Below are 25,805 nucleotides of genomic sequence, written 5' to 3' on the forward strand. Positions count from 1 at the left end.
TGTTCACCTCCTCCAGATCTTCACTTATGTCACCTTCTCTCAGGAGATCTTCTATAACCACCCTCTATCTAAAACTGCAAGCTCTCCCAACACTTCCTAGTCCCCTTCCTTGCTTTAGTTTTCTTAGTATTTATCCTCTTCGAACATACAATAACTTATTTATCTTGTATCGTCTCCCTCATTGGAGTGTGAGCACCAAGAAGAGAGCGATGCTTGTTCATATAGCTCTGCTGTATCCTCAATGTCTAAAATATTAGTTGACAAAAGGTGGATGATCAAAATACACTGAGATGAACGACTCTCAAAATTATATTCAATGACAACAGTTCCCTGACTGATCAGAATTTCAAATGACAACAAAAACGGAAGATCCTATGATGATGATATCATTGTATTTTACATTCAGCATGAGTCAAGTTTACTTGGCTCGTAATAATTAGCCTAAGCCTTTATTACAGTCAGCTACAACCTTCATTTTCTTTCCATTTTACCCTCCAAAGAAAGAAGCCATTCTTCCAGATAGCAGAATGTGTATATGACGAGTCATACTCTTATCAAACTATCTCCATTTCACAATATGGCATAAAATATAAAACCCGCTCTTGAACACATACACATTTTTTTAAAGTCACCTGAAATACTACTGATGTGAACTCAATAAAAGTATACTCTTCCTGATGATATTATACAAACTTAAAAAACTATAAGGGACAGTAAGTAATGTGTTATCTTTTTTTTAAATACTGAAAATGTTGCCTTGGTCTTAGAGCAGGGGATGGGTTCTAAGACAAGACTCAGCATTATTGAGTATCTACAATACCAGGTGCTTTAAATGCGCTCTCTAATAATCCTATGAAATAGATATAATTATTTTTAGAACAAAGGTCTGAACTCCACAGCACTCAGCTCCAACTGGAAAGGCTAAAACACAAGCCCAGGTCTAACATCAAAGTCCATGTTCTTTCTCAAGGGTTTTAGAATTAAGACTCAGATTCTAACAGCTTTGTTGTATTATTCTATGTTTGTCATTAACAATGATACTTCACTGCAAAGGAATTACTAACTGGAGTAAGGAGGAAAGAGACTAAAGGGAGGAGAAAAGATCCATATGCAGTAACCTTGCATTATACAAGTAAAGCAACTAAAAAGAACATAAAACATTGATTTGACTTTATTTTAATGCTTACCCCTGGGATTGCCCATTCTCCACAGTCTTTCCTTTTTATTGCAACAAACTGTAAGATGTTTTTTCCAGAAATGGGATGGGTGATTTTATTTCCACTTCTATCCCTTTTCCACCTATAAACAGTAATGTAAGATCATAAGTGATTCAGAACAAAGATCAAGGTCCTATATCAAGCTTAAGACAAAAATATAAAGATGTATTTTTCTTTATAACAGAGTGTATATAAGTTTACCCCAAATCAGCTAGTTTTATAAATAATATTGCTTTGCATTAAAAATATTCTTTATTTAGCACTGTTACAAACCAAGACAAATGTCTACTTTCCATAAAGTATATTATAGTCTCCATAATAAAAATTCAAGATATAGTTTTTACTAAAGTAAAATTTATCAAAAAGATTTTAAAGCAGAACAGAATTTAAAGGAAGGGTCATTGAGAGTTTCTTATTTTTTTATTCAAGGATCCTTTTTAAGAATTATTAATATAAGTAGTAAAAAAGATCTGCAATAATTGCTTTTAACAGTTCACCCTGTTTTCAGAAAAGATTATGTGATACAGGTTCAGTTGGTTTCAAAAAAAAAAAGATGCTTCTCAATCTTTATCCCCTTTTTTGATAAAAAGAAATTTCACTTTATCCTTTAATTTTATATTTCAAATTGCATATTTTTAAAACATCAAGGTAATGCTAATTTCAAAATGTGCTTTTTGTAATCAGAGCCTCCTTCCCAAAGATGTTGATAAATCTCCCTTTCCCCTTCCCTACATCACATCTACCTCCCCCTGGCAAATGTTAAGATTAGTTCTAACAGTCCCTTAGGCAAAGATAAAGATTTTGAACTTGCAATACAAAACCAAAACAGAAAGTCTAAAATCTAATCTTCACTCTGCATGAGACTAAAATATACCAGCTTAGATATGAGTGTCCAAGTTTCTTTATAATGTGGCTGAACACTATATCTAACCAGTGAAAGCGAAAGTCACTCAGTCACGTCCAACTCTTTATGACCCCATGGACTATACAGTCCACGGAATTCTCCAGGCCAGAATACTGGAGTGGGTAGCCTTTCACTTCTCCAGGGGATCTTCCCGACCCAGGAATCAAACCCAGGTCTCCCACATTGCAGGTGGATTCTTCACCAACTGAGCTATCAGGGAAGCCCCATCTAACCCATAATTCCCCCTAAAAGAGTTCACAGCCTAGGAGTGGAGCTAGACATGGAGGTGAATAAACTGTAAGACTGACAGCTTGATGAGTACAGTTAACTAGAAATGAAAGAACAATTAGTATAAGACAAATCTGATTTTAAGGATGCAGAGGGAGGAAACAAAGTTATAAAAATAAAATAATGTATTTAAGAAACTGAACATATACACAGCAGTATGAACATCAGTGAGGGAAAGATGGATGATGAGGTTGAAGAAGTAGGCAAAGAATTCCTCAAATTTACCTGCTTAGAGAGCCAGAGAATGTTTTAAAGCAGGTTAAAAGCTGTTAGCAATTTGTATTTTAGAAAACTCACTCACTTTGACAAAAGTTTGGAAGTTAGTTTGGAGATGATCAAGACCAAAAGCAAGAAAAGCCAGCTCAGTTCAGTTCAGTTCAGTCGCTCAGTCGTGTCCGACTCTTTGCGACCCCATGAACCACAGCATGCCTGTCCATCACCAACTCCGGGAGCCTACCCAAACTCATGTCCATTGAGTTGGTGATGCCATCCAACCATCTTATCCTCTGTCGTCCCCTTCTCCTCCTGCCCTCAATCTTTCCCAGCATCAGGGTCTTTTCAAATGAGTCTGTTCCTCATATCAGGTGGCCAAAGTATTGGAGTTTCAGCTTCCACATCAGTCCTTCCAATGAACACCCAGGACTCATCTCCTTTAGGATGGCCTGGTTGGATCTCCTTGCAGTCCAAGGGACTCTCAAGAGTCTTCTCCAATACCACAGTTCAAAAGCATTAATTCTTCGGCACTCAGCTTTCTTTATAGTCCAACTGTCACATTCATACATGACCACTGGAAAAACCACAGCTTTGACTAGATAGACCTTTGTTGGCAAAGTAATGTCTTTGCTTTTTAATATGCTGTCCAGGTTTGTCATAGCTTTTCTTCCAAGGAGCAAGCGTCTTTTAATTTCAAGGTTGCATACATATATATATGCCTGTGTATATACCAACACAAACACACACACATGCAGTCAGCTCTCTGTATCCACAAATGCAGAACCCACGCATAAGATGGGTCAACCGTACTGTTCCATTTTATGTAAGCGACCTGAACATCCACAGATTTTGCTACCTGCTTGAGGCACAAGGGCCTCTTCTAGAGCCAAGCCCCTAAAATACCAAGGGATAACTAGATATATAAACACATACATATGCATACATATATTTGCATATGCATATGCATATGATGGACATGTAAAAACATGGTTAGTGTCTGTATTTTTCCAATTACTTGTCTCTTTGTTACTGAAATGTGTTTTTAGCTCTTACCTGGTTATGATGGGATCTGCAGCATGATTGGGGCCCCATCGCCCCAAAAGCCCCCGGCCAACCAGTCCAGTCCGTCCTGCAGGATTTCTGGAAAAACAAAAAACCATAAAACCAACTGAATGTACTCATCTTTTTTAATCAAACTTGATATGGCCCAAAGCAAGGTACTAAGAGGGAAATAAGATCTCCACACAAATCCAGTAGCTCTGCTACGTATTTGACACTCAAAGTACATATTTCTTTACAGTGTTATTTAACTTTTCTTTCATGCCTGGGCTTGATCCAGGAGGAGGATCTCATTTCCAAAGTTGTTTTAAATCTGAAAGGCTGAAATGCTCTGCACCTAATCACAGTCTAACTCTGCAACAGCAACACTTTATCCAGTATATTCACACTTCTCTTCCCTTTCTCATCATCCTCTTTTCATACTCCACTCTCTTACAACCAGTCTCACTCATATGGTTTTGATTACATTTTAAAGTCCATTTTTTTCATAGTGGGTTCTAGATTTTTCTTATCAGTAATAGATATTGTGTAGCATATGAGGGTTTCCCAGGAGGTGCTAGTGGTAAAGAACCCACCTGCTAATGAAGGCAGATATAAGAGACACAGGTTCCATCCCTGGGTCAGGAAGATCCCCTGGAGAAGGGCATGGCAACCCAACTCTAGTATACTTGCCTGGAGAATCCCATGGACAGAGGAGCCTGGCGGGCTAGAGTCCATAAAGGCTGCACAGAGTTGGACATGACTAAAGCAACGTAGCCCACAGCACACAGCATATAACGAAGTAAAAAAACTTAATATTTCAAGATTTCAAATATACCAAATTCAAATTTTAAAAACAATTTTATAAAAATGCCAACAACTAACCTAATGCCACAACCCAATATTTAAAAGTCTATCAGATAAACAGGGCACACTCACACCTGAGTAATTTTCTTCCAGTCAATATCCCTTACATGTTTAACTTTCATTATGTAAAATGAAATGCCCTAATCTGCAATCTTATCTATTTAATATCTTTGGTCCTCCCAGTATGTGAAAGTAAATAAACAACTTGTCAGATTTTCCCTTTCAGCTTTTGTTTTTAAACTATTTTTTCATTTATGGTTGTACTGGGTCTTTGTTGCTGCAAGGGCTTTCTCCAGTTGCTACAAGCAGGGGCTACTCTCCTCTGCAGCGCTCAGGCTCCTCATTTCAGTGGCTTCTCTTATGGGAGCATGGGCTCTAGGTACGGGAGCTCCAGTGGCTGCAACACGGGGGCTCAGAAGTTGTGGGTCACAGGTTTAGTTGCTCCACAGCATTTGGGATCTTCCTGGACCAGGGATCCAACTCATGTTCCCTGCACTGGCAGGTGGATTCTCAACCACTACACCCTCAGGGAAGTCCCAGCCACTCTTTTTTATTTTGCTCTTCATTGCGACTGTTATGAAAATTGAGTCACTTTATATTGTTTTATACTGGACTCAGAAATATTTCAGCAAGACTTGCAAATAAAAACAGAAAGGCAAGACACTTGGCCAGGTTGCAATTATTCTACTTTTCAAATTCAGGAGGAGGGGCAGGGTGGTCAGTAACTATGTTTTATTCCATGTAACCATACACCCTTGAATACAAATGATCAAGGCCAATATTAAGAGTTTTTATAGATGACCAAGCCTGTAACTGATAAAATAGAAGCTGCAGAAAAGACATACAGATTACCCTACTGCCTGAGCAACAGAGAAAGTTATTTGCAGAAAAAACAAAAGCAAAGACAACATATAAAGGAAAGCAGACGTAAGGCAGAAAGACAGTTTTAATGGATTTTCAAACTCTACCCCTTTCCTTAAGTTAGCTGCATTTCTGCTTTGGATTCCTGACATGATTCTATAGGCCTGGAGTAAAGTTCACTTTTTTACTCAGGCAAGCTAGAGCTGGTTTCCGTTAGTCAGAGTCTTGACTAAAACAATAGGCTATCTTTCCTTTGCCTTTTCTGTCCTTTTATATGTGTATATATATTCTAATATATTTTGCCCAGAAGAGAACTTAAGGAGTAAGTCAATGAAAGGCAAATTTGACTTGAAAAGACTCAATAACACAGAAAAGTGAGTAAGCTATGAACAAAGAAAGAATTTAGCAAAACTGAAAGACCAGGTTGGTGTGAGAGGAGCACTACTATTTCCTTGCTTTAGAAGAACTAAAAATATTTTTAGCTTTTGCAACATTTCTACAAGGTGATAAGTATGATTACCAAATCTGTGATTTTTCTACTGTTTTATTGGAGGCGAGCTAATTTTTACATTTCTTCCTTTTATGATGACTTAAGAAAAACTGAAAATTTTTGAGTTGTGTAGAAAAATCACTTTTAAAAGTACAAAAAGAGGGATTTCCTGGTGATCCAGTGGTTAAGACTCCATGCTTCCACTGGGCACGGGTTTGATCCCTAGTTGGTGAACTAAGATTCCCACCTCCCACCCACTTGCCACATGACATGGCCAAGAGAAAAAAGCAATATTAAATTGTTAGGTTGTTTTTATTTTTGCTCTTACATATTTGGATAAATTCTTAACAGTATTACCTCATTTTATAAATAATCACTGAAATACAATTCTTAATCCTTTCCTTCTGATAATTTATTCTATTACAGTTGACCCTTGAACAATGCTTCCCTATAAACTTATAGTCCGCCATCTGTACCCACAGTTCCCCTGTATCTGTGGTTCCACATTCAAAATATTCAATCAAACTCAGATGGAGTAGTGTTGTAATATTTACTACTGAAAAAGAATCCACGTATAAGTGGGCCTGTGTATTTCAAGCCCCATTTTGTTCAAGAGTCAACTGTTATTATTTCTATTTCAAGGTAAAGTTATAAGAAAATGCATTCAATTCCTTCCAGCACTTACTCACCATATGCAAACTACTTGCATTTTCTCTACTTATCTGTAAATAGAACTAAAAATATCCACCCACAGGGTTATTATCATGATTTAATTAGATCACATATATAAATTCTTCCAGACAAGGTCTGGCATATACAAGCCCTCAGCAAATGTTAATTATATTGATAAAATAAATGTGTATTTTAAGGCAGGGCAAAAAAATTTAGACATAAAATTTTCTGGGTCCATCTGGGCCTCTCCAAGCATCCCTAATGTGCAGTGAATCTGCACATTAATCAGACCTCCTCAAAGATGAGAGTGCTTTCTTGACCACAAAGATTATTATTTTCCCTTTCTTCTGACACTAGCAATGTAACTTCTTAAAAGAACAGCATGCTTTCCCAACTCTGCAAGGGGTCATGGTGACTCACTGCTTGCTTTGTACATGCTTACCTGGACTATGTATCTTTGGGGAACCTTATGTAAAATATCAGTATCTTACCCCATTTTGATGTACAATCCTTTGTCTAGAAAATGTGTATGACTACACCTTCTAACAGGTCTTCCCTGGTGGCTCAGTGGTAAAGAAGCCACCTGCTAATGAAGGAGATGTGGGTTCGATCCTTGGGTCAGGAGGATCCCCCTTCTTGCTTGGGAAATCCTAAGGACAGAGGAGCCTGGAGGGCTCTGAGGTCACAAAAGAGTTCACCACGACTTAGCGACTAAACAACAGTATCTTCTAACAGGTGGAACATTTCTCAGAGCTTCCTGAGAGTCTGTCTTCCAAGTTGTAACTCTTAGTTTGGTTTACATAAAATTTGCTTTTTTCTTCTTACCTTGACTGTTAAGTGAATTTTCATTGACAATTATTTTCTACCTTTTAAAGACCCATTATTGTAAGATGCCCCACCCCAGTACCTACCTAGGTCTTCCATTTTCAACCTCATACAGGCCATTCTGGCTCTTTCTCTCAACCTGCCCATCCTTTTCATTAAACTTGGGAGAGAAGTTGCTTTCACTGTAACGAGAATACCAATGCAAAATAAGAAATAATGATCCAATACTACCAACAGCTTAATAATGCCAGCCAGTTATTTATAACAACCAGTATCCTTGAAACTAAATTTTTAGTTACAAACTTAGTTTTCATTTACAAACTCATCAACCCCTTCAAAACACTTTCTGGCAAAAATTTTTTGTTTAATCAAAAGACCTTATTAGACAAGAAGGTATGTTGTAACCCCTGTGGGGAAGGATTAATGGCAGGCAAACTGGAGCTGCTCCTACATACTACAGAAAAGAACACATTACTATCAGTAAAGCGGATTTGTCTGTGGGCACAATATGGCAATTACTAGTTCCTATCAATAAATACTTCTAAAAATAAGATTCCTTCTGACATTTTGCTGTTTCTACTGTTTCAAAGTAATTTTAATGTCTTCTAATGTACACTGCTTAATATCTGTATCAAAGTAAAACCCACAAAACATGAAAACACCCCACAAACTTCATAATAACCATGATGCAGATTAAAATAGATATAATAAGCTGGAAATAATAACCATGATATAGATTAAAACAGATGTAAACTGGAATTACTCCAGATCTTGATCTGGACACGGATCTGGATTAGAGAGTTAGATAAATATAAAATCTAACTGAGCTACACCTGCACACCTAAGAAATGTATAGTTTACTGCATTTATGTCACACTCAATAAAAATATTTTTTAAAAGCTATAAACTACTTTCTTCACCATTATGAAACTGCTGACATAATTGCACTGACAGTGAATAAAGAGTTATATAGCACTGGATAGTTCACGGGCAGTTCTGACACAAGTTTCACTTTCTTTCTTGCTTTAATTCCAGTAAGCAAGAGCATAGAAATATTTGTGCTCTGTTTTGGAAATAGTTTACAACTTGAATGATCCAGGCATTTTCCCAAGACTTCTAATATACCTATAAAATTAAACGGTAAAAGTCATGAAATTACAAAACCAGAGTTACAATGTTCTTGGGACTCTAGAAATTCACCATTAAATGTGGAATCTTAAAAACAAACAAAAAAAAAATGGTACAAATGAACTTATTTACAAAACAGAGTCACAGATGTAGAAAATAAACTTATGGTTACCAGGGTGGGGAGGGGGGATAAACTGGGAGACTGGGACTGACATATACACATTGCTATGTCTAAAACAGAAAACTAATAAGAACTCTCTAATACAGCACAGGGAACTTCATTCAGTACTCTGTAATTACCTAACGGGAACAGAATCTAAAAAACAGTGAATATACGTATATATATAACTGATTCAAACCAGTCAATCCTAAAGGAAATCAGTCCTGAATATTCATTGGAAGGACTGATGCTGAAGCTGAAGCTCCAGCTCCAATACTTCAACCACCTGATGAGAAGAACTGACTCATTGGAAAAGAACCTGATGCTGGGAAAGATTGAGGGTAGGAGAAGGGGACGACAGAGATGAGATGGTTGGATGGCATCACCGACTCGATGGACATGAGTTTGAGCAAGCTCTGGGAGTTGGTAATGGACATGGAGGCCTAGTGTGCCACAATCCATGGGGTAACAAAGAGTTGGACATGACTGAGCAACTGAACTGAACTGATAACTAACACAATACTGTAAATCAACAATACTCCATTAAAATTTTTTAACATAAAAGAAACTAAACATTGAATGCTAGTTAATGAAATACTTGTTGAAGTATACAGGCAGAGATGTACCAATATATCAAAAATCAAGATGGATGAAGGAGGGATAGATGGATATATATGTGATGAAGTAAGTATAATAAAATGGTAATAAGAAAATCAAAGTGGTGAGTTATGACTGTCCCTTGTAAAGTTCTTTCAAATTTCCTGTATGTTGGAAATGTTTCAGAAAAAAATTTTAGATAAAGAGAGCCATTTTCTGGGGGGGAGGAAGCATGAATCTAGTTATAATTTAAACATTAACATTAGTAAGGCTTGATTTAGACAGTGATACAAATTTAACTTATAAAAAATAAACTGAATAAAACAGAGGAAGACTCATTCAGTCATCCTCTACTTATACTGCATAGCACCCCTTGTAACGTCACTAATTCTAACTGTGCATGTGTATGTATAATGTACATGTAAATATATATTAATACATCCTCTAAAATGAGGGAAATGGAATTCATTTACAGGTAATAATTTCTCCACAAGTTAGCTTCATGATTAATTAACAACCCAAATATTATGACAAACACATCTTTGGATAAAATAAGGAAACTGTGGGTCAAAATCAAGTCACAGCAATACGTGACTGGTAAAGTTTAACAATCTAATGAACTAATACTAGATCAACCCAACTAGCAAAAATCTTTATTTAACTGACTAAACAATGCCTTGAGAGGACTATCATTTACAATAAATTTACCAATTAAATCAAACTTATAAAATATTCCAAAACTAGAGTGGCCATTTAGCAGAGTAGTTAAGGGCATAAATTCTAAAGTCATTCTGAGTTAAAGTCCAAGCTATCCCCTCTACTAGCTCCATGACCATATGTAAAGGACAGTTTCTGTGCTTCCATTTTTTGTGTGTTTTTTTTTTCCTATAAAGAACTAACAACACTGTCTGCCTTCCAGAATAGTTATAAGAATGAAACAATGCTTATAAAACATTTAGTACAGTGCCTAGCTTGTAGTCATACATTTTACAAATCTATCATTATATTTCTCAAAAGAAACATAAATATAAAATGTGAATCAACACAGCACTTCTCTGAATTTAGTCAAAGTATTTATTTTAATCAGGGTATACCTGCTTTACAATGTTGTACAACAAAATAAATCAGCCATATGTATACATATACCCACTCCCTCTTGGGCCTCTCTCCCACCCCCTCCCATCCCACCCATCTACATCACCACAGAGCTCTGAGCTGAGTTCCCTGTGCGCTACAGCAGCTTCCCACTAGCTATCTATTTTACATGTGGTAGTATATATAGGTCAATCCCAACCTCTCAATTCACCCCACTTCCCCTTCCCCACCAGGCCGTGTCCACATGTCCGTTCTCTACATTTGCGTCTCTATTTCTGCTTTGTAAAATAAGATCACCTATACCATTTTCCTGTATTCCACATACATGCATTAATATACGATACTTTTTTCTTTCTGACTTACTTCACTCTATGACAGACTCTAGGTCCATCCATATCTCCACAAATGTTACCAAATTTTGTTCATTTTTATGGCTGAGTAATATTTCCCTGCATATATGTACCACGTCTTCTTTATTCATTAATCTGTAGTTGCACATCTAGGTTGCTTTCATATCCTGGCTAACGTAAATAGCGCTGCAATGAACACTGGGGTGCATGTGTCTTTTTGAATTATGGTCATATGGTAGTCCTTTCTCAGTTACTTTCATTTGCAAATATTTTCTCCCATTCTAAGGTGGTTTTTTCATCTCATTTATAGTTTTCTTTTCTGTACAAAAGCTCTTAAGTTTAATTAGGTCCCATTTGTTTATTTTTGTTTTTATTTTCCTTATTCTAGGAAGTGGGTCAAAAAAGATACTGCTGTGGTTTATGTCAAAGAATGTTCTTATGTTTTCTTCTAAGAGTTGTATAGGTGTCTGGTCTTATACTTAGATCTTTACTCCATGTTGAGCTTTCTTTTTATATATGGTGATAGGGAGTGTTCTCATTTCATTCTTTTACATGTAGCTGTCCAGTTTTCCCAATACCACTTGTTGAAAAGACTCTTTTCTCCATTGAATATTCTTCCCTTCTTTGTCATAGATTAGGTGACCATAGGTATGTGGGTTTATCTTTGGGATTTCAATCCTGTCCCATTGATCTATATTTCTGTTTTTGTGCCAATACCATACTGTCCTGATGACTGTAGCTTTATAGTATAGTCTGAAGTCAGGGAGCCTGAAAACTCCAGTTCTGTTTTTCTTTCTCAAGATTGCTTTGGTATCTGGGGTCTTTTATGGATCCACAAAAACTGTAAAAAGTTTTTTGTTCTAATTCTGTGAAAAAGTCCATTGGTAATCTGATAGGGAGTGTACTGAATCTATAGACTTATATTAGGGGAATTAAAATGGAGGAAGTCTTGTGCAGACATCAGACGGAGGAGAGCAGGCCTCTGATCTACCTGGATACTACAAAGATTCTGTGCCTGCCTGCAAGGAAAGCAAGTCAGGTGGCACTTTAGATAAGACAAGGAGTGGGTCTTAGATTCTCTTAAGCCCCTGAGGGTCTGGCCAATTCCCCCAACCCCACCTCCCACCTCCAGGGTCTAAGAAATTGGCTCCTCTGTCCATGGAATCTCCAGGCAAGAATACTAGAGTGGGTAGCCATTCCCTTCTCCAGGGGATCTCCCCACCCAGGGATTGAACCCAGGTCTCCCACATTGCAGGTAGATTCTTTACTGACTGAGACACTTTCCCTACCCCTTATGACTCACAGGCGAAACAAACAGCAAAAAGTTAAAGTAAAACCAGAATGCATTTCTGTGGACAAATTGATGATGATATCAGTTTGCTGCTTGGGATTGTAAGTGGGAGACCCCAAAATTGCAATCTGAAGTCTCACACCACCTGGGACTTTATCCCAATTAGGACTCCAGACTGCTGTTAATGAGGGACTTACCAGCACTGTCTACGTCTGGAGGTTGGTTGGCCCAAATTTGGTGATGTATATGCTATTACTTTTCTCTTTGTTTCTCTTTCTCTTCTTTTAATAACTGTATACTGAAACTAAGTCAAATAACCTTCTATTAAATACTGAAATTGTTTGTGTGATGCATGGTTTCTTTGGTTAATAAATCCTTCAAAACTAAAATGAAAGGAAAACTTTCATCGAAACTACTGCTTTAGGTAGTATAGTCATTTTCATGATATTGATTCTTCCAACCCAAGAACATGGTATATCTCTCCATCTGTTTGTGTCATCTTTGATTTCTTTCTTATAGTTTTCTGAACACAGGACTTTTTCAAGTACCTCCTTGAAAGTAAAAGTGTTAGTCACTCAGTTGTGTCCAACTCTTTGTGACCCCATGGACTATAGCCTGCCAGGTTCCTCTGTTCATGGGAATTCTCCAGGCAAGAATACTGGAGTGGGTTGCCATTCCTTTCTCCAGGGGATCTTCCTTACTTAGGAATTGAACCCAGGTCTCCTGCATTACAGGCAGATTCTTTTACCGTCTGAGCCACCAGGGAAGTCTTTTACCTCCTCAGGTAGGTTCATTCTTAGGTATTTTATTCTTTCTGTTGCAATAGTAACTGGAATTATTTAATTTCTATTTCTGATCTTTCATTGTTAGTATATAGGAATGCAAGAGATTTCTGTGCATTAATTTTGTATCCTGCAATTTTACCAAATTCATTGATTAGCTCTAATTTTCTGGTGGCATCTTCAGGATTTTCTATATATAGTCATATCATCCACAAACAGTGACAGTTTAATTTCTTCTTTTCAATTTGTATGCCACAGTTAGGACTTCCAAAACTATACTGAATAATAATGGCAAGAGTGGACATCCTTGTCTTGTTCCTGACCTTAAAGGAAATGCTTTCAGTTCTTAACCACTGATGTTTGCTGTGGGTTTGTCATGTATGGCCTTTATTATGGTGAGGTAGGTTCCCCCTATGCCCACTTTCTGGAGAGTTTTTATCATAAATGGGTGTTGAATTTTGTCAAAAGCTTTTCTGCATTTATTGAGATGATCCTATGTTTTTTATTCTTTAACTTGTTAACATGGTGTACCACATTGATTGACTTACATATATTAAGGAATCCTTGCATCCCTTGGAAAAATTCCACTTGACCAGGGTGTATGATTCTTTTAATGTGTTGCTAGTATTTTGTTGAAGATTTTGACAACTATGTTTATCAGTGATATTGGTCTGCAATTTTCTTTTTTCGTGTATCTTTGTCTGGTTTTGGTATCAGGGCAATGATGGCCTAGCAGAATGAGCTTGGGAGTGTTCTATAATTTTTTGGGAGAGTCTAAGAAGGATAAATGTTATCTCTTCTCTAAATGCTTGCTAGATTTCACCTATGAAGCCATCTGGTCCTGGACTGTTGTTTGTTGGACAATTTTTAACTGCAGTTTTAATTTCATTACTTGTGATTGTCTATATTTTCTATTTCTTCCTGCTTCAGTCCTGGGAGACTGTACCTTTCTAAGAATTTGTCCATTTCTTCCAAGTTGTCCACTTTTTGGGCATAGAGTTGCTTATAGTAGTCTCTAATGATTCTTTGTATTTCTGGGGCGTCAGTTGTAATTTCTCTTTTTTCATTTCTAATTTTATTGATTTGAATCCTTTTTTTTTTTTTTTTTGGATGAGTCTGGCTAAAAGTTTATTGATTTTATCTTCTCAAAGAACCAGCTTTTAGTTTCACTGATTTTTGCTATTGTTTTCTTCATTTCTATTTCATTTATTTCTGCTCTGCCTATGATTTATTTCCTTCTACTAACTTTGGGTTTTATTTGCTCTTCTTGGTCTAGCCACTTTAGGTATAATGTTAGGTTGTTCACTGGAGATTTTTCTCATTTCTTGAGGAAGAACTGAATTGCTATTAGCTTCCCCCTTAGGATTGCTTTTACTGCATCCCATGGTTTTGAGTCATCCTGATTTCACTGTCATTTGTTTCTATGTATTTTTTTATTTCCTCTTTGATTTCTTCATTGATCTCTTCATTATTCAGTAGTCTATTATTTAGCCTCCATGTGCTCATGTTTTTACAGTTTATTTTTTCCTGTAATTGATTTCTAATCTCATAGTGTTGTAGTCACAAAACATGCTTGATACAATTTCAATTTCCTTAAATTTACCAAGGCTTGATTTGTGGCCCAAGTTATGATCTATCCTGGAGAATATTTCATGTGCACTTGAGATGAAAGTATATTCTGCTGCTTTCAGATGGAATGTCCTATAAATATCAATTAATTCTATCTGGTCTATTGTGTCATTAAAGCTGTGTTTTCTTATTTATTTTCTGTCTGGATAATCTGTTCACTGGTGGAAGTGGGGTATTAAAGTCTCCCACTATTACTGTGTTGCTGCCATTTTCCCCTTTTAGGGCTGCTAGCATTTGCTTTATGTATTGAGGTTCTCCTATATTGGGGGCAGAAATATTTATAATTGTTATATCTCCTTTCTGGATTGATACCTTGATTATTATGTAGCATTCTTGTTTCTTGTAACAGTCTTTATTTTAAAGTCTTGTTTATCTGATAGGAATACTGCTACTCCAGCCTTTTTTTTACTTCCATTTGCATGGAATATCTTTTTGCAACCTCTCATTTTCAGTCTGTGTCTCTGGGTCTGAAGTGGGTCTCCTTTAGATACCATATATACAGGTCTTGTTTTTGTATTCATTCAGCCATTCTACCTCTAATCAAAATGTTTCTGCTTGAGTTGTTTGTTTCCTTCTTTCTTCTCTCCTTTATCTATCCCTTTCCTATCTTCTCACACAGGTCAAATTTTATCATCATCTTATTGTTAGTAATCCAGAAAAACTTTCTGAAAAACATTTTCACTATGCAAACACAAGTCTAGCTATGTTGGAAAATCACCACAAAAGATGTTATTGATAACCCAAGCAGAAGAAATGAAAACAGAAACTACCACTTGTCATTTCATAAAATAAAAAACTCCATGATAAAATAGATTTACCTATTTGGAAAGATCATCATCAGTTCAGTTCAGTTCAGTTCAGTCGCTCAATCGTGTCTCTTTGTGACCGCATGAACCACAGCACACCAGGCCTCCCTGTCCATCACCAACTCCCGGAGTTCACCCAAACCCATGTCCATCAAGTCGGTGACGCCATGCAACCATCTCATCCTCTGTCGTCCCCTTCTCCTCTTGCCCTCAATCTTTCCCAGCATCAGGATCTTTTCCAATGAGCCAGCTCTTCGCATCAAGTGGCCAAAGTACTGGAGTTTCAGCTTCAGCATCAGCCCTTCCAATGAACATCCAGGACTGATCTCCTTTAAGATGGACTGGTTGGGTCTCCTTGCAATCCAAGGGACTCTCAAGAGTCTTCTCCAACACCACAGTTCAAAAGCATCAATTCTTCAGCACTCAGCTATCTTTATAGTCCAATTTTCACATCCACACATGACTACTGTAAAAACCATAGTCTTAACTAGACAGAACTTTGTTGGCAAAGGAATGTCTCTGCTCTTTAATATGCTGTCTTGCTTGGTCATAACTTTCCTTCCAAGGAGTAAGCATCTTTTACTTTCATGGCTGCAATCACCATCTGCATCAATGGGACCAGATGCCATGATCTTAGTTTTCTGAATGTTGAGCTTTAAGCCAACTTTTTCACTCTCCTCTTTCACTTTCATCAAGAGGCTCTTTAGTTCTTCTTCACTTTCTGCCATAAGGGTGGTGTCATCTGCATATCTGAGGTTATTGATATTTCTCCCAGCAATCTTGACTCCAACTTGTGCTTCCTCCAGCCCAGCATTTCTCATGATGTACTCTGCATATAAGTTAAATAAGTAGGGTGACAATATACAACCTTGACATACTTCTTTTCCTATTTGGAACCAGTCTGTTGTTCCATGTCCATTTCTAACTGTTGCTTCCTGACCTGCATACAGGTTTCTCAAGAGGCAGATCAGGTGGTCTAGTATTCCCATCTCTTTCAGAATTTTCCACAGTTTATTATGATCCACACAGTCAAAGGATTGGCATAGTCAATAAAGCAGAAATAGATGTTTTTCTGGAACTCTCTTGCTTTTTCGATGATCCAACAGATGTTGGCAATTTGATCTCTGGTTCCTCTGCCTTTTCTAAAACTAGCTTGAACATCTGCAAGTTCACGGTTCACGTATTGCTGAAGCCTGGCTTGGAGAATTTTAAGCATCATTTTACTAGCGTGTGAGATGAGTTCAATTGTGCGGTAGTTTGAGCATTCTTTGGCATTGCCTTTCTTTGGGTTTGGAATGAAAACTGACCTTTTCCAGTCCTGTGGCCACTGCTGAGTTCTCCAAATTTGCTGGCATATTGAGTGCAGCACTTTCACAGCATCATCTTTCAGGATTTGAAAGAGCTCAACTGGAATTCCATCACCTCCACTAGCTTTGTTCATAGTGATGCTTCCTAAGGCCCACTTGACTTCACATTCCAGGATGTCTGGCTCTAGGTGAGTGATCACACCTTCATGATTATCTGGGTCATGAAGATCTTTATTGTATAGTTCCTCTGTGTATTCTTGCCACCTCTTCTTAGTATCTTCTGCTTCTGTTAGGTCCCTACCATTTCTGTCCTTTATTGAGACCATCTTTGTATGAAATGTTCCCTTGGTATCTTTAAGTTTCTTGAAGAGATATCTAGTCTTTCCTATTCTATTGTTTTCCTCTATTTCTTTGCATTGATCACTGAGGAAGGCTTTATCTCTCCTTGCTATTCTTTGGAACTCTGCATTCAAATGGGTATATCATTCAAATGGGTATATATATCTTTTCTCCTTTGCTTTTCACTTCCCTTGTTTTCACAGCTATTTGTAAGGCTTCCTCAGACAACCATTTCGCTTTTTTGCATTTCTTTTTCTTGGGGATGGTCTTGATTCCTATCTCCTGTACAACGTCACAAACCTCCATCCATAGTTCATCAGGCACTCTGTCTATCAGATCTAGTCCCTTAAATCTATTTCTCACTTCCACTGTATAGTCATAAGGGATTTGATTTAGGTCATACCTGAATGGTCAGGGGGGTTTTCTCCACTTTCTTCAATTTCAGTCTGAATTTGGCAATAAGGAGTTCATGATCTGAGCCACAGTCAGCTCCCGGTCTTGTTTTTGCTGACTGTATAGAGCTTCTCCATCTTTGGCTGCAAAGAACATAATCAATCTGATTTCAGTGTTGACCATCTGGTCATGTCCACGTGGGGAGTCTGTCTTCTCTTGTGTTGTTGGAAGAAGGTGTTTGCTATGACCAGTGCGTTCTCTTGGCACAACTCTATCAGCCTTTGCTGTGCTTCATTCTATACTCCAAGGCCAAATTTGCCTGTTACTCCAAGTGCTTCTTAACTTCCTACTTTTGCATTCACCCCCAAAAGAATAAATAAACATGAATTGAATAGCTTTGGCAAAAATTCAAGTAAATGTGGAAACAGTTAAAGTCAAGCAGTAGATAAAAATTATTTTTCTGCTATCAAATGACAATTTACAAATACAACCATTACCTTCTCCAAAAGTCTCCTACCCAGCTAACACCAGGTAATTTACTCACCTGATCTGAGGATCTGCCCACCGAGGTCCAGCCAGGACAGAAACTGCAGTGTATTCCACAGGATTATAGTCACGCCACTCAACAAACCAGCCCACTTTATCATTAGGAACCTTGCTGCGTTGAACTTTTGAACCTGGATAAGGAGATGTCCGAGCCTTGTTGTGGGAATGTTTGGTACCATGAAAACCAGACATCATGTTGGAATTAACATGAAATCTGCAGGATGAAAGTGAGTTTCTGACAGGAAAAAAAAGAAAAATGTTTTATGTTAGTACAAAATACTTAAATTAACTTAAGAACCTAATTCACAGTCTCTAAAATACAACTTTTCAATTTCAAAGACTTAAAAATCCTAATTTGATGTATACTGGAATAAAGGTCCAATATCTGTGAAACTGTTTACAAACATAAAAATATTGCTAAATCTTACTAATTGAAACTTACAGAGTTTATTTTAGCTAAGAAAAAGGGACAGAAGTTTACTTTTGTTAGCACAAATGATGGAGAAGATAATTTTATAACAAAAATTCAACTATAAAAACAAATATAAAGAAAGACTATTAAAGCCTACAGGAAGGAATCCATTTTTAAAAAAATAATAAGCTAATGCTCTAACACAGCAGTCCCCAAGCTTTTTGGCACAAGGAACTGGTCTTGTGGAAGACAATTTTTACACCGCTCAGGATGAGGGGGCAGGGATGGATAATTCAGGCCTGGTGGTAATGGGAGTGCTGAGGTGGGGAACAGGTCAGGTGGTAATACAAGCGAACGGCAGATGAAGCTTCACTTACTCGTCCACTCCTCACCTGCTGTGTGACTCAGTTCCCAATAGGGCCCGGGGGTTGGGATCTCTGGTCTAAAGTACATATGTCAAAAATCAATGACAGAAATAGCACAAAAGAAGAAAAGGAAATGGAGATATACTGTTGTTAGGTTCCTACACTGTACTCAAATTAATGTAGTATTACTTGAAGCCAGACTGTGATATATGTACAAATTATAAACTTTAGAGTAGGACTTCCTGATGATCCAGTAATTAAGAAACCACCTGTCAATGCAGGGGACACGGGTTCAATCCCTGGTCCAGGAAGATTCCATATGCCATGGGGCAACTAAGCCCATGCTCTACAACTATCAAAGCTCAAAAAAGTCTCTGTCAGACAAATGCTGTATGATATCACTTATATGTGGAATCTAAAATATGACACAAATAAACATATCTACTAAACAGAAACAGACTCAGACTTGGAGAACAGATGTGTGGTTGCCAACGGGGAGAGGGAGGCGGAAAGGGAAGGAATGGGAGCTTGGGATTAGCAGATGCATGGATAAACAACCAGGTCCTAATGTATAGCACAGGGAACTATACTCAATATCCTGTGATAAACCATAATGGAAAAGGAATATGAAAAAATATATATATGTGTGTATATATATGTGTGTATATGTATATACAGGCCAATAGGATAGAATAGAGAGTCCAGACATAAACCCTTATATATATAGTCAGATGATTTTCAAAAAAGGGTGTCAACTCTCAAAAGGGAAAGGACAGTCTTTCCAACAAATGGTGCTGGGAAAGTTAGATATCCACATGCAAACAGATGAAGATGGACCCATACCTTACATATACATAAACATTAACTTGAAATGGATCAAAGACCCAAACATTAAGACCTAAAACTATAAAACTCTTAAAAGAAAACATAGAGGGAAATTTCATGACATTGAATTTGGCAATGATTTCTCAGATATGACCGAAACCACAAGTGACAGAAGAAAATCGGTAAATCAGACTGCATCAACACTAAAACTTCTGTGTATCAAAGGACACAATCAGTGGAGTGAAAAAAGCAAATCACAAACTATACTGTAGATGACATTCAAAGGGTTAGTAACTACAATATACTGAGTTCGTATAAACTGACAAAGGCTGAACTGGAATAGGAAATTGGGCAGATTATGACCAAATAATCAAAGAAAAGCAGATCCAACTGGCTAATAAACATTAAAAGACAGTTATAATCACTAGCAATTAAAGATATGAAAATTTAAGTAACCGTAAATTCTTTTTTCCATGTAGACTGACAAACCTTTAAAAAGGTAACACCATCTCCTATACATTGCTGGTAGAGATGTGAACTGATACAGAATTTCTGTAAAGTAATTTGGCAATAAAGATGAACATACTTACATCCTGCAACTCAAGTAATTTCATTCCACTAATCGAGCTCATAAAAATGAAATAACCAATTATGCATACAAAAAGTATTTCAGCAGTGTTTAATGGGAATTAAAGGAAATGCCCAATAATGTAAGGATGGCTTAATAAATATTAGAACAGCTACACCATGGGATGACTATTAAGTAGCTATTAAAAAGAATGACATCAAGTGACAGTATTTTCATACGATATTGTTGAAAATGAAAAGCAAGATGCAAGAAAGTGTGTATAACATGATCCCATCTTACGCAGAAATGGTAGAAAAAATAAAGAACATATATTTAAGACTATGTATATAATGTATTCATTTTTTCACTGCTGCCATAACAAATTTCCACAAATTCAGCAGCTTAAAACTACACAAATTTATTATCTTACAGTTCTCCAGGTCAGAAGTTAGACAAAAGTCTTACTGGGCTAAAACCAACATGTAGACAGGGCTGCAAGACTTTCATGTAGCCAGCAAGGCTTTCATTCAGATTTGATAAAGAGATCAGAAGCTGATCTTTACTTCTGTTTTATTATTTCCTAGCACGGTTTATTTTCTAAACAATTTTATTTTCAATCAACTTCAGAACAATTAAGGGACCTAAAGTTCTAAGAAAGAAAGTAAAAGTTACTCAGTCATGTCCGACTCTTTACAACCCCAAATTCATAGTATTACAAGCCTATCTTGCAAAACAAGCTTTCTTGTTTCTCGTAAAACAAGAAAAATCTCAACCAATCAACCAACCCTTACACCTAAAGGAGCTAGAAAATGAAGAACAAACAAAACCCAAAGCTAGTAGAAGCAAAGAAATCATAAAGACCAGAACAGAAACAAAAGAAATAGAGACTAAAAAACAACAGACAAATGTAACAGAAAAGAAAGTCCAGAAATGAACCCACACTTAAATGGGCAATTAACCTACAACAGAGGAGGCAAGAATACACACTAGGGAAAGGCAGCCTTTTCAACAAATGCAAAAGAAACAAACTGGGCTACTCTGTCACACCATGCACAAAAATAATTTCAAAATGAATTAAAGACTTAAGTGCAAGACCTGAAGCCATAAAACCTCTAGAAGAAAACATAATCAGTACCCTCTTTGACATTGGTCTTAGCAAGATTTTTTGGGGTATGTCTCCTCTGGCAAGGGAAACAAAAGCAAAAATAAACAAATGGGACTGCATTAAACTAAAAAGCTTTTGTGCAGCAAAGGAAACTACCAACAAAAGAAAAAGGCTACCTACTGAATAGGAGAATGTATTTGCAAACAATATATCTCGTAAGTGGTTAATATCTAAAACATACAAAGAACTTACATAATACAACACTAGAAAAAACAAACAACCCAACTTAAGAAATGGGTGGAAGCTCCAAATACATATTTTTTTCAAAGAGAACATAGAGATGGCCAACAGGAACATTAAAATACACTCAACGTCATTTTTCACTTTCACGCATTGGAGAAGGAAATGGCAACCCACTCCAGTGTTCTTGCCTGGAGAATCCCAGGGACGGGGGAGCCTGGTGGGCTACCGTCTATGGGGTCGCACAGAGTCAGACACAACCGAAGCGACTTAGCAGTAGCAGCAACATCACTAATCATCACAGAAATGCAAATCAAAACCTACCTCATACCTGTCAGAATGGCTATTATCAAAAAAACAACAAATAACAAGTGTTGGTGGGGTTGTGGTGAAAAGGGAACCCTTGTGCACTGCTAATGGGAATGCAAATTGATGCGGTTACTATAGAAAACAGTAGAGATTCCTTTAAAAAGTTAAAAATATAACTACTATATGATCCAGCAATTCTACTCCTGAGTATTTATCTAAAGAAAATAAAAACACTAATTAGAAAAGCATGCACCCCATATTCACAGCAGCATTATTTATGACAGCCAAGATATGGAAGTAGCCTAACTGCCCATCAATAGGTGAATGGATAAAGATATCATGCACACACACACATAATGGAATATTACTCAGCTATTTAAAAAAAAAAGAAGAAGGAAATATTTCCATTTGTGATGACATGGTTGGACCTAGAGGGTATTATGCTAAGTGAAATGTCAGAAAAAAAAAGGACAACTACTGTATGATTCTACTAATATGTGGAATCTAAAAAACAAAACAAATGTAAGAAAACAGAAACACAGTCATAGATACACAGATCAAACAGGTAGTTGCCAAAAGAGAGGGTAGTAGGGGGTGGAAAGAAGTAGTAAATGGATAAGATTAAGAGGTACAAACTTCTAGGTACAAAATAAATAAATTATGTGTATGAAATATAAGGTGTGGAGAATAACTGTTATCCCTGTATGGTGACATATGGTAACTAAACTCACCCTGGAGATCATGGTAAGATGTATGGAAATATCAAATCAGTACGTCGTGTAACAGGAACTAGCATAGTATTATATAGGTCAATTATACTTCAAAAAACTAACTCATAAAGGTTGTGGAGGGGAGGGGGGAACTGGGTAAAGGTGGTCAAAAGGTACATATGACTTTCCAGTTATAAGATAAATAAGTACTAGGGATATAATGTACAACATGATATATACAACTAATACTGCTCTATATTATATATTAAGTAAATCCTAAGAGTTCTCATCACAACAAAAATTTTTTATTCTACTTCTTTCATGTTGTATCTATAGGAGATGATGGATGTTCACTAAACTTATTGTGACAATCATTTCATGATGTTTGTGTTTCAAATCATTATGATATACACATTAATCTTATACAGTGCTGAACATCAATTTTATCTCAATAAAACTGGAGGGAAAATAAATTTTATATTACAGGTAAATAAGTTAGGTTAAAACCAAATCTATATACTAAGTCGTCAAACAAAGAATTCATCAATTTTTGTTTTTATTCTATTTTGTTTGTTGTATTTTATACATAACTGCATTATACAGCGAACTTTACTTTTATACCTTCATAGTCAAGGAGAAGACTCTTGAGAGTCCCTTGGACTGCAAGGAGATCCAACCAGTCCATCCTAAAGGAGATCACTCCTGGGTGTTCATTGGTAGGACTGATGTTGAAGCTGAAACTCCAATAGTTTGGCCACCTGATGCAAAGAGCTGACTCGTTTGAAAAGACCCTGATGCTGGGAGGGATTGAGGGCAGGAGGAGAAGGGAACGACAGAGGATGAGATGGTTGGATGGCATCACCAACTCAATGGACATGGGTTTGGGTGGACTCCGGGAGTTGGTGATGGACAGGGAGGCCTGGCATGCTGTGGTTCATGGGGTTGCAGAGAGTAGGACACAGCTGAGCGACTGAACTGAACCGAAGTCAAATCAGAGTCAAATCAATTCTAGTAAAAGTATTAGAAGCCTTCATCAAAATTTCCCCAAGATCTCCTTTACTCCTTTGATACTCAAACCATTCTTGCTTGAAACACTATGCTTTCATCGGTTTTGTCAACTCTTTTTTTTTTCAACAAGAGCATTATGTCTTTTATTTTCCACATACCAGTCCCTCTGTGCTTTGAGGAAAGTAACAAAGGATTCTACCTGCTTTTTTAATACTTCCGTTTTTTTCAAATTTTGCAAGGCAAAATTGTGCAGAAAATAATAGAGCTCCCATAGAACCCCAGCCTCCTCACCACAAACACGAAGAGCCCCAACACCGCCACCAACATGCCCCACCGGAGAGTTACATGTGAAACAAAGTGAAGTCGCTCAGTTGTGTCCGACTTTGCGACCCCATGGACTGGAGTCTACCAGGCTCCTTCATCCATGGGATTTTCCAGGCAAGAGTACTGGAGTGGGTTGCCATTTCCTTCTCCAAGGGATCTTCCCAACCCAGGGATCAAACCCAGGTCTCCCACATTGCAAGCAAACGCTTTACTGTCTGAGCCACCAGAGAAGTTAATACCTTTGAAATAAGGGGGCCAAAACATCCTACATGAGCAGTGGGACACTAACCACAGAAATCAGCCCTCTCTCCCTCCCCATTCACAAACAAAAAGTCGGCAGTACTTGTTGATCCCCAGGATAAAACCAAAATGTAAAGAAAAGGGCTAGAACCTCTATGGTGAGTTAGGTATTAAAGAACACAGCAGAAACTTCGGCTTAGTATCTGTACAGTTCACACTGAGGAAATAAAGTTGAGGCAGCTACAATCAGCAGAAAAATTGTTCCACAAGTGTAAAGTCTGGACCAGAAGAGGAAGGGGACGTTTCCAGCCTGTCCACCGGCTGCTACTTGCTCACACACCCTCAACTGAAACCTTCCAGTCCAGAAGGCTATCACTGGAGTTGGCGGGGCCAGGCGGAGACAGAAGAAAAAAATGGAAGAAACAAACAGAAGAAAATTTCCTTGTGTCTAATGACGTGACAAAAATAATTAAAAACACACACACTCCTAGAGGCAGCCTCACAACACTTGTTTATTACTCGATGCCAGGCATGGGCATGGTACCTAGGACATGTGTTCAGAAACCAGGAGAAGCGAATAAGAGGAGACAGTATGAGATACCACAGATCCCTAAATTTATCCAAGGCAAATTTTTTTTAAAAGAGGTAAGTAATAAATATTTTATCTACACTGAAATGGAGAAGTAGAGGAATGACGACTTACACTTTTCAATTTACACCATTTAAACGGTTCGCTATTTAAACTCTCTGGGGACAAATAATGTTAGTGACTCATGGCAGAGGACAGACTTCAAGGATCATAAGAAAGCGTGCCACCACTTGCTTTTCTCAAAAGACAAGTAAAATATTTTAGAGACTTAAAAAAAAAAAAAAAAGTGCGTATGGCTGTAAAAAGCTGGGACCCAAGCAGAGCCTCCTGAAACCACCCGACCAGAAGCTGGTTCCCAGCCGCAACGCAAAGACTCGGGAGAAGGAGTCAGCGCTAGAAGCGGGAATACCTGCACGCCGCGACGCTGCAGCCGCCCAAGTACTTGACAGTCACAGAGGCCAGGGCGACAGAGAGGGACACGGCGGCTAAAGTCTTCCCCAGGAAGCCTCCGGCCATCAGCGGCCCGGAAGATTCGCGGAGCGAGGTAGCTTGGGCCTCAGGATCCGCCCGCCCCACAGCCCCGAGCCCCGAGTGTCCAGCGGGTACTGGGACCGGGCGGCCCTCCGGTTCCGGAGAGGAAGTAGCTACGTCAATTTCATTAATACACAGGGACTAGACGCCCTCCCAAAATAAAAGCCCACTTCGAATCCCCAAGTGACGCGCAAGGTACCAGCTCCAGTAACGCTCCGCTGCGCGACGGCACTTTACGACAGCGCCGAAAAGAGAGGAGGTGCGGGCTTCATAGCGCCCGCCTTCTGCTTTTCATCCTTGTGGATCCCGTGATTGTGAGGGCTTTGGACAGGGGTCTCGGGGTACCATCGAGAAAGCGGTAGGGAAAAGGGAAGCTGAAAGAAACCGAGAAGTTGGGAAGGAGAAGAAAAAGGAAGGGGATTAAGAGAAGTGTGCCCTCCTTTTTTTTTTTTTTTTTTCAGGGAGGTGGGGGTTACAATCGTAGTCATATCTGATTACAAGTGGTTACAGGGGAAGGAGGTAGGCCAGAGACTTGGAATTCCCGTATCTGAGGCTTTTCAGTTCCTTTTTTACGAAGATGTTCACCTCATGAGTAAATTTCACGAGACTTTGGCGTGTGTGGCCTTAGCAAACCTGCGAAGGAGTAACACCAGCTATGAAATAAGCACACAGCGTGGAGGAGGGACAAGGGCAACATCTGATCTATAACTCCAGAGGCAGCGATTGGCCGAACCGGAAATTGTACATCAACATTGTCAGAACAGTTTGTAAAGCGATTTCT

At 38.0% G+C, this 25,805-nt stretch overlaps 1 protein-coding gene across 2 annotated transcripts in view; it reads right to left on the reverse strand.

The window, feature by feature from the left end:
- The window catches only part of NUDT9 (nudix hydrolase 9), a 35,898-nt gene extending 10,561 nt beyond the window's left edge, over positions 1-25,337 (reverse strand). The window contains exons 1-5 of one of the 2 annotated variants that reach the window (XM_061145538.1): positions 25,224-25,337; positions 17,797-18,033; positions 7,462-7,557; positions 3,676-3,762; positions 1,188-1,299 (exon numbers count right to left, since the gene is read on the reverse strand). In XM_061145538.1, coding sequence (XP_061001521.1) covers positions 1,188-1,299; positions 3,676-3,762; positions 7,462-7,557; positions 17,797-17,993 — 492 coding nt within the window. In that variant the 5' untranslated portion in view covers positions 17,994-18,033; positions 25,224-25,337. Of the gene's footprint in view, positions 1-1,187; positions 1,300-3,675; positions 3,763-7,461; positions 7,558-17,796; positions 18,034-24,902 lie in introns of both variants that reach the window. The other variant, XM_061145536.1, reaches the window with a different exon arrangement.
- Between the last annotated feature and the right edge of the window lie 468 nt (positions 25,338-25,805).

This window comes from Dama dama, chromosome 6, assembly GCF_033118175.1.
Source record: "Dama dama isolate Ldn47 chromosome 6, ASM3311817v1, whole genome shotgun sequence".
NCBI classification, from domain to species: Eukaryota; Metazoa; Chordata; class Mammalia; order Artiodactyla; family Cervidae; genus Dama; species Dama dama.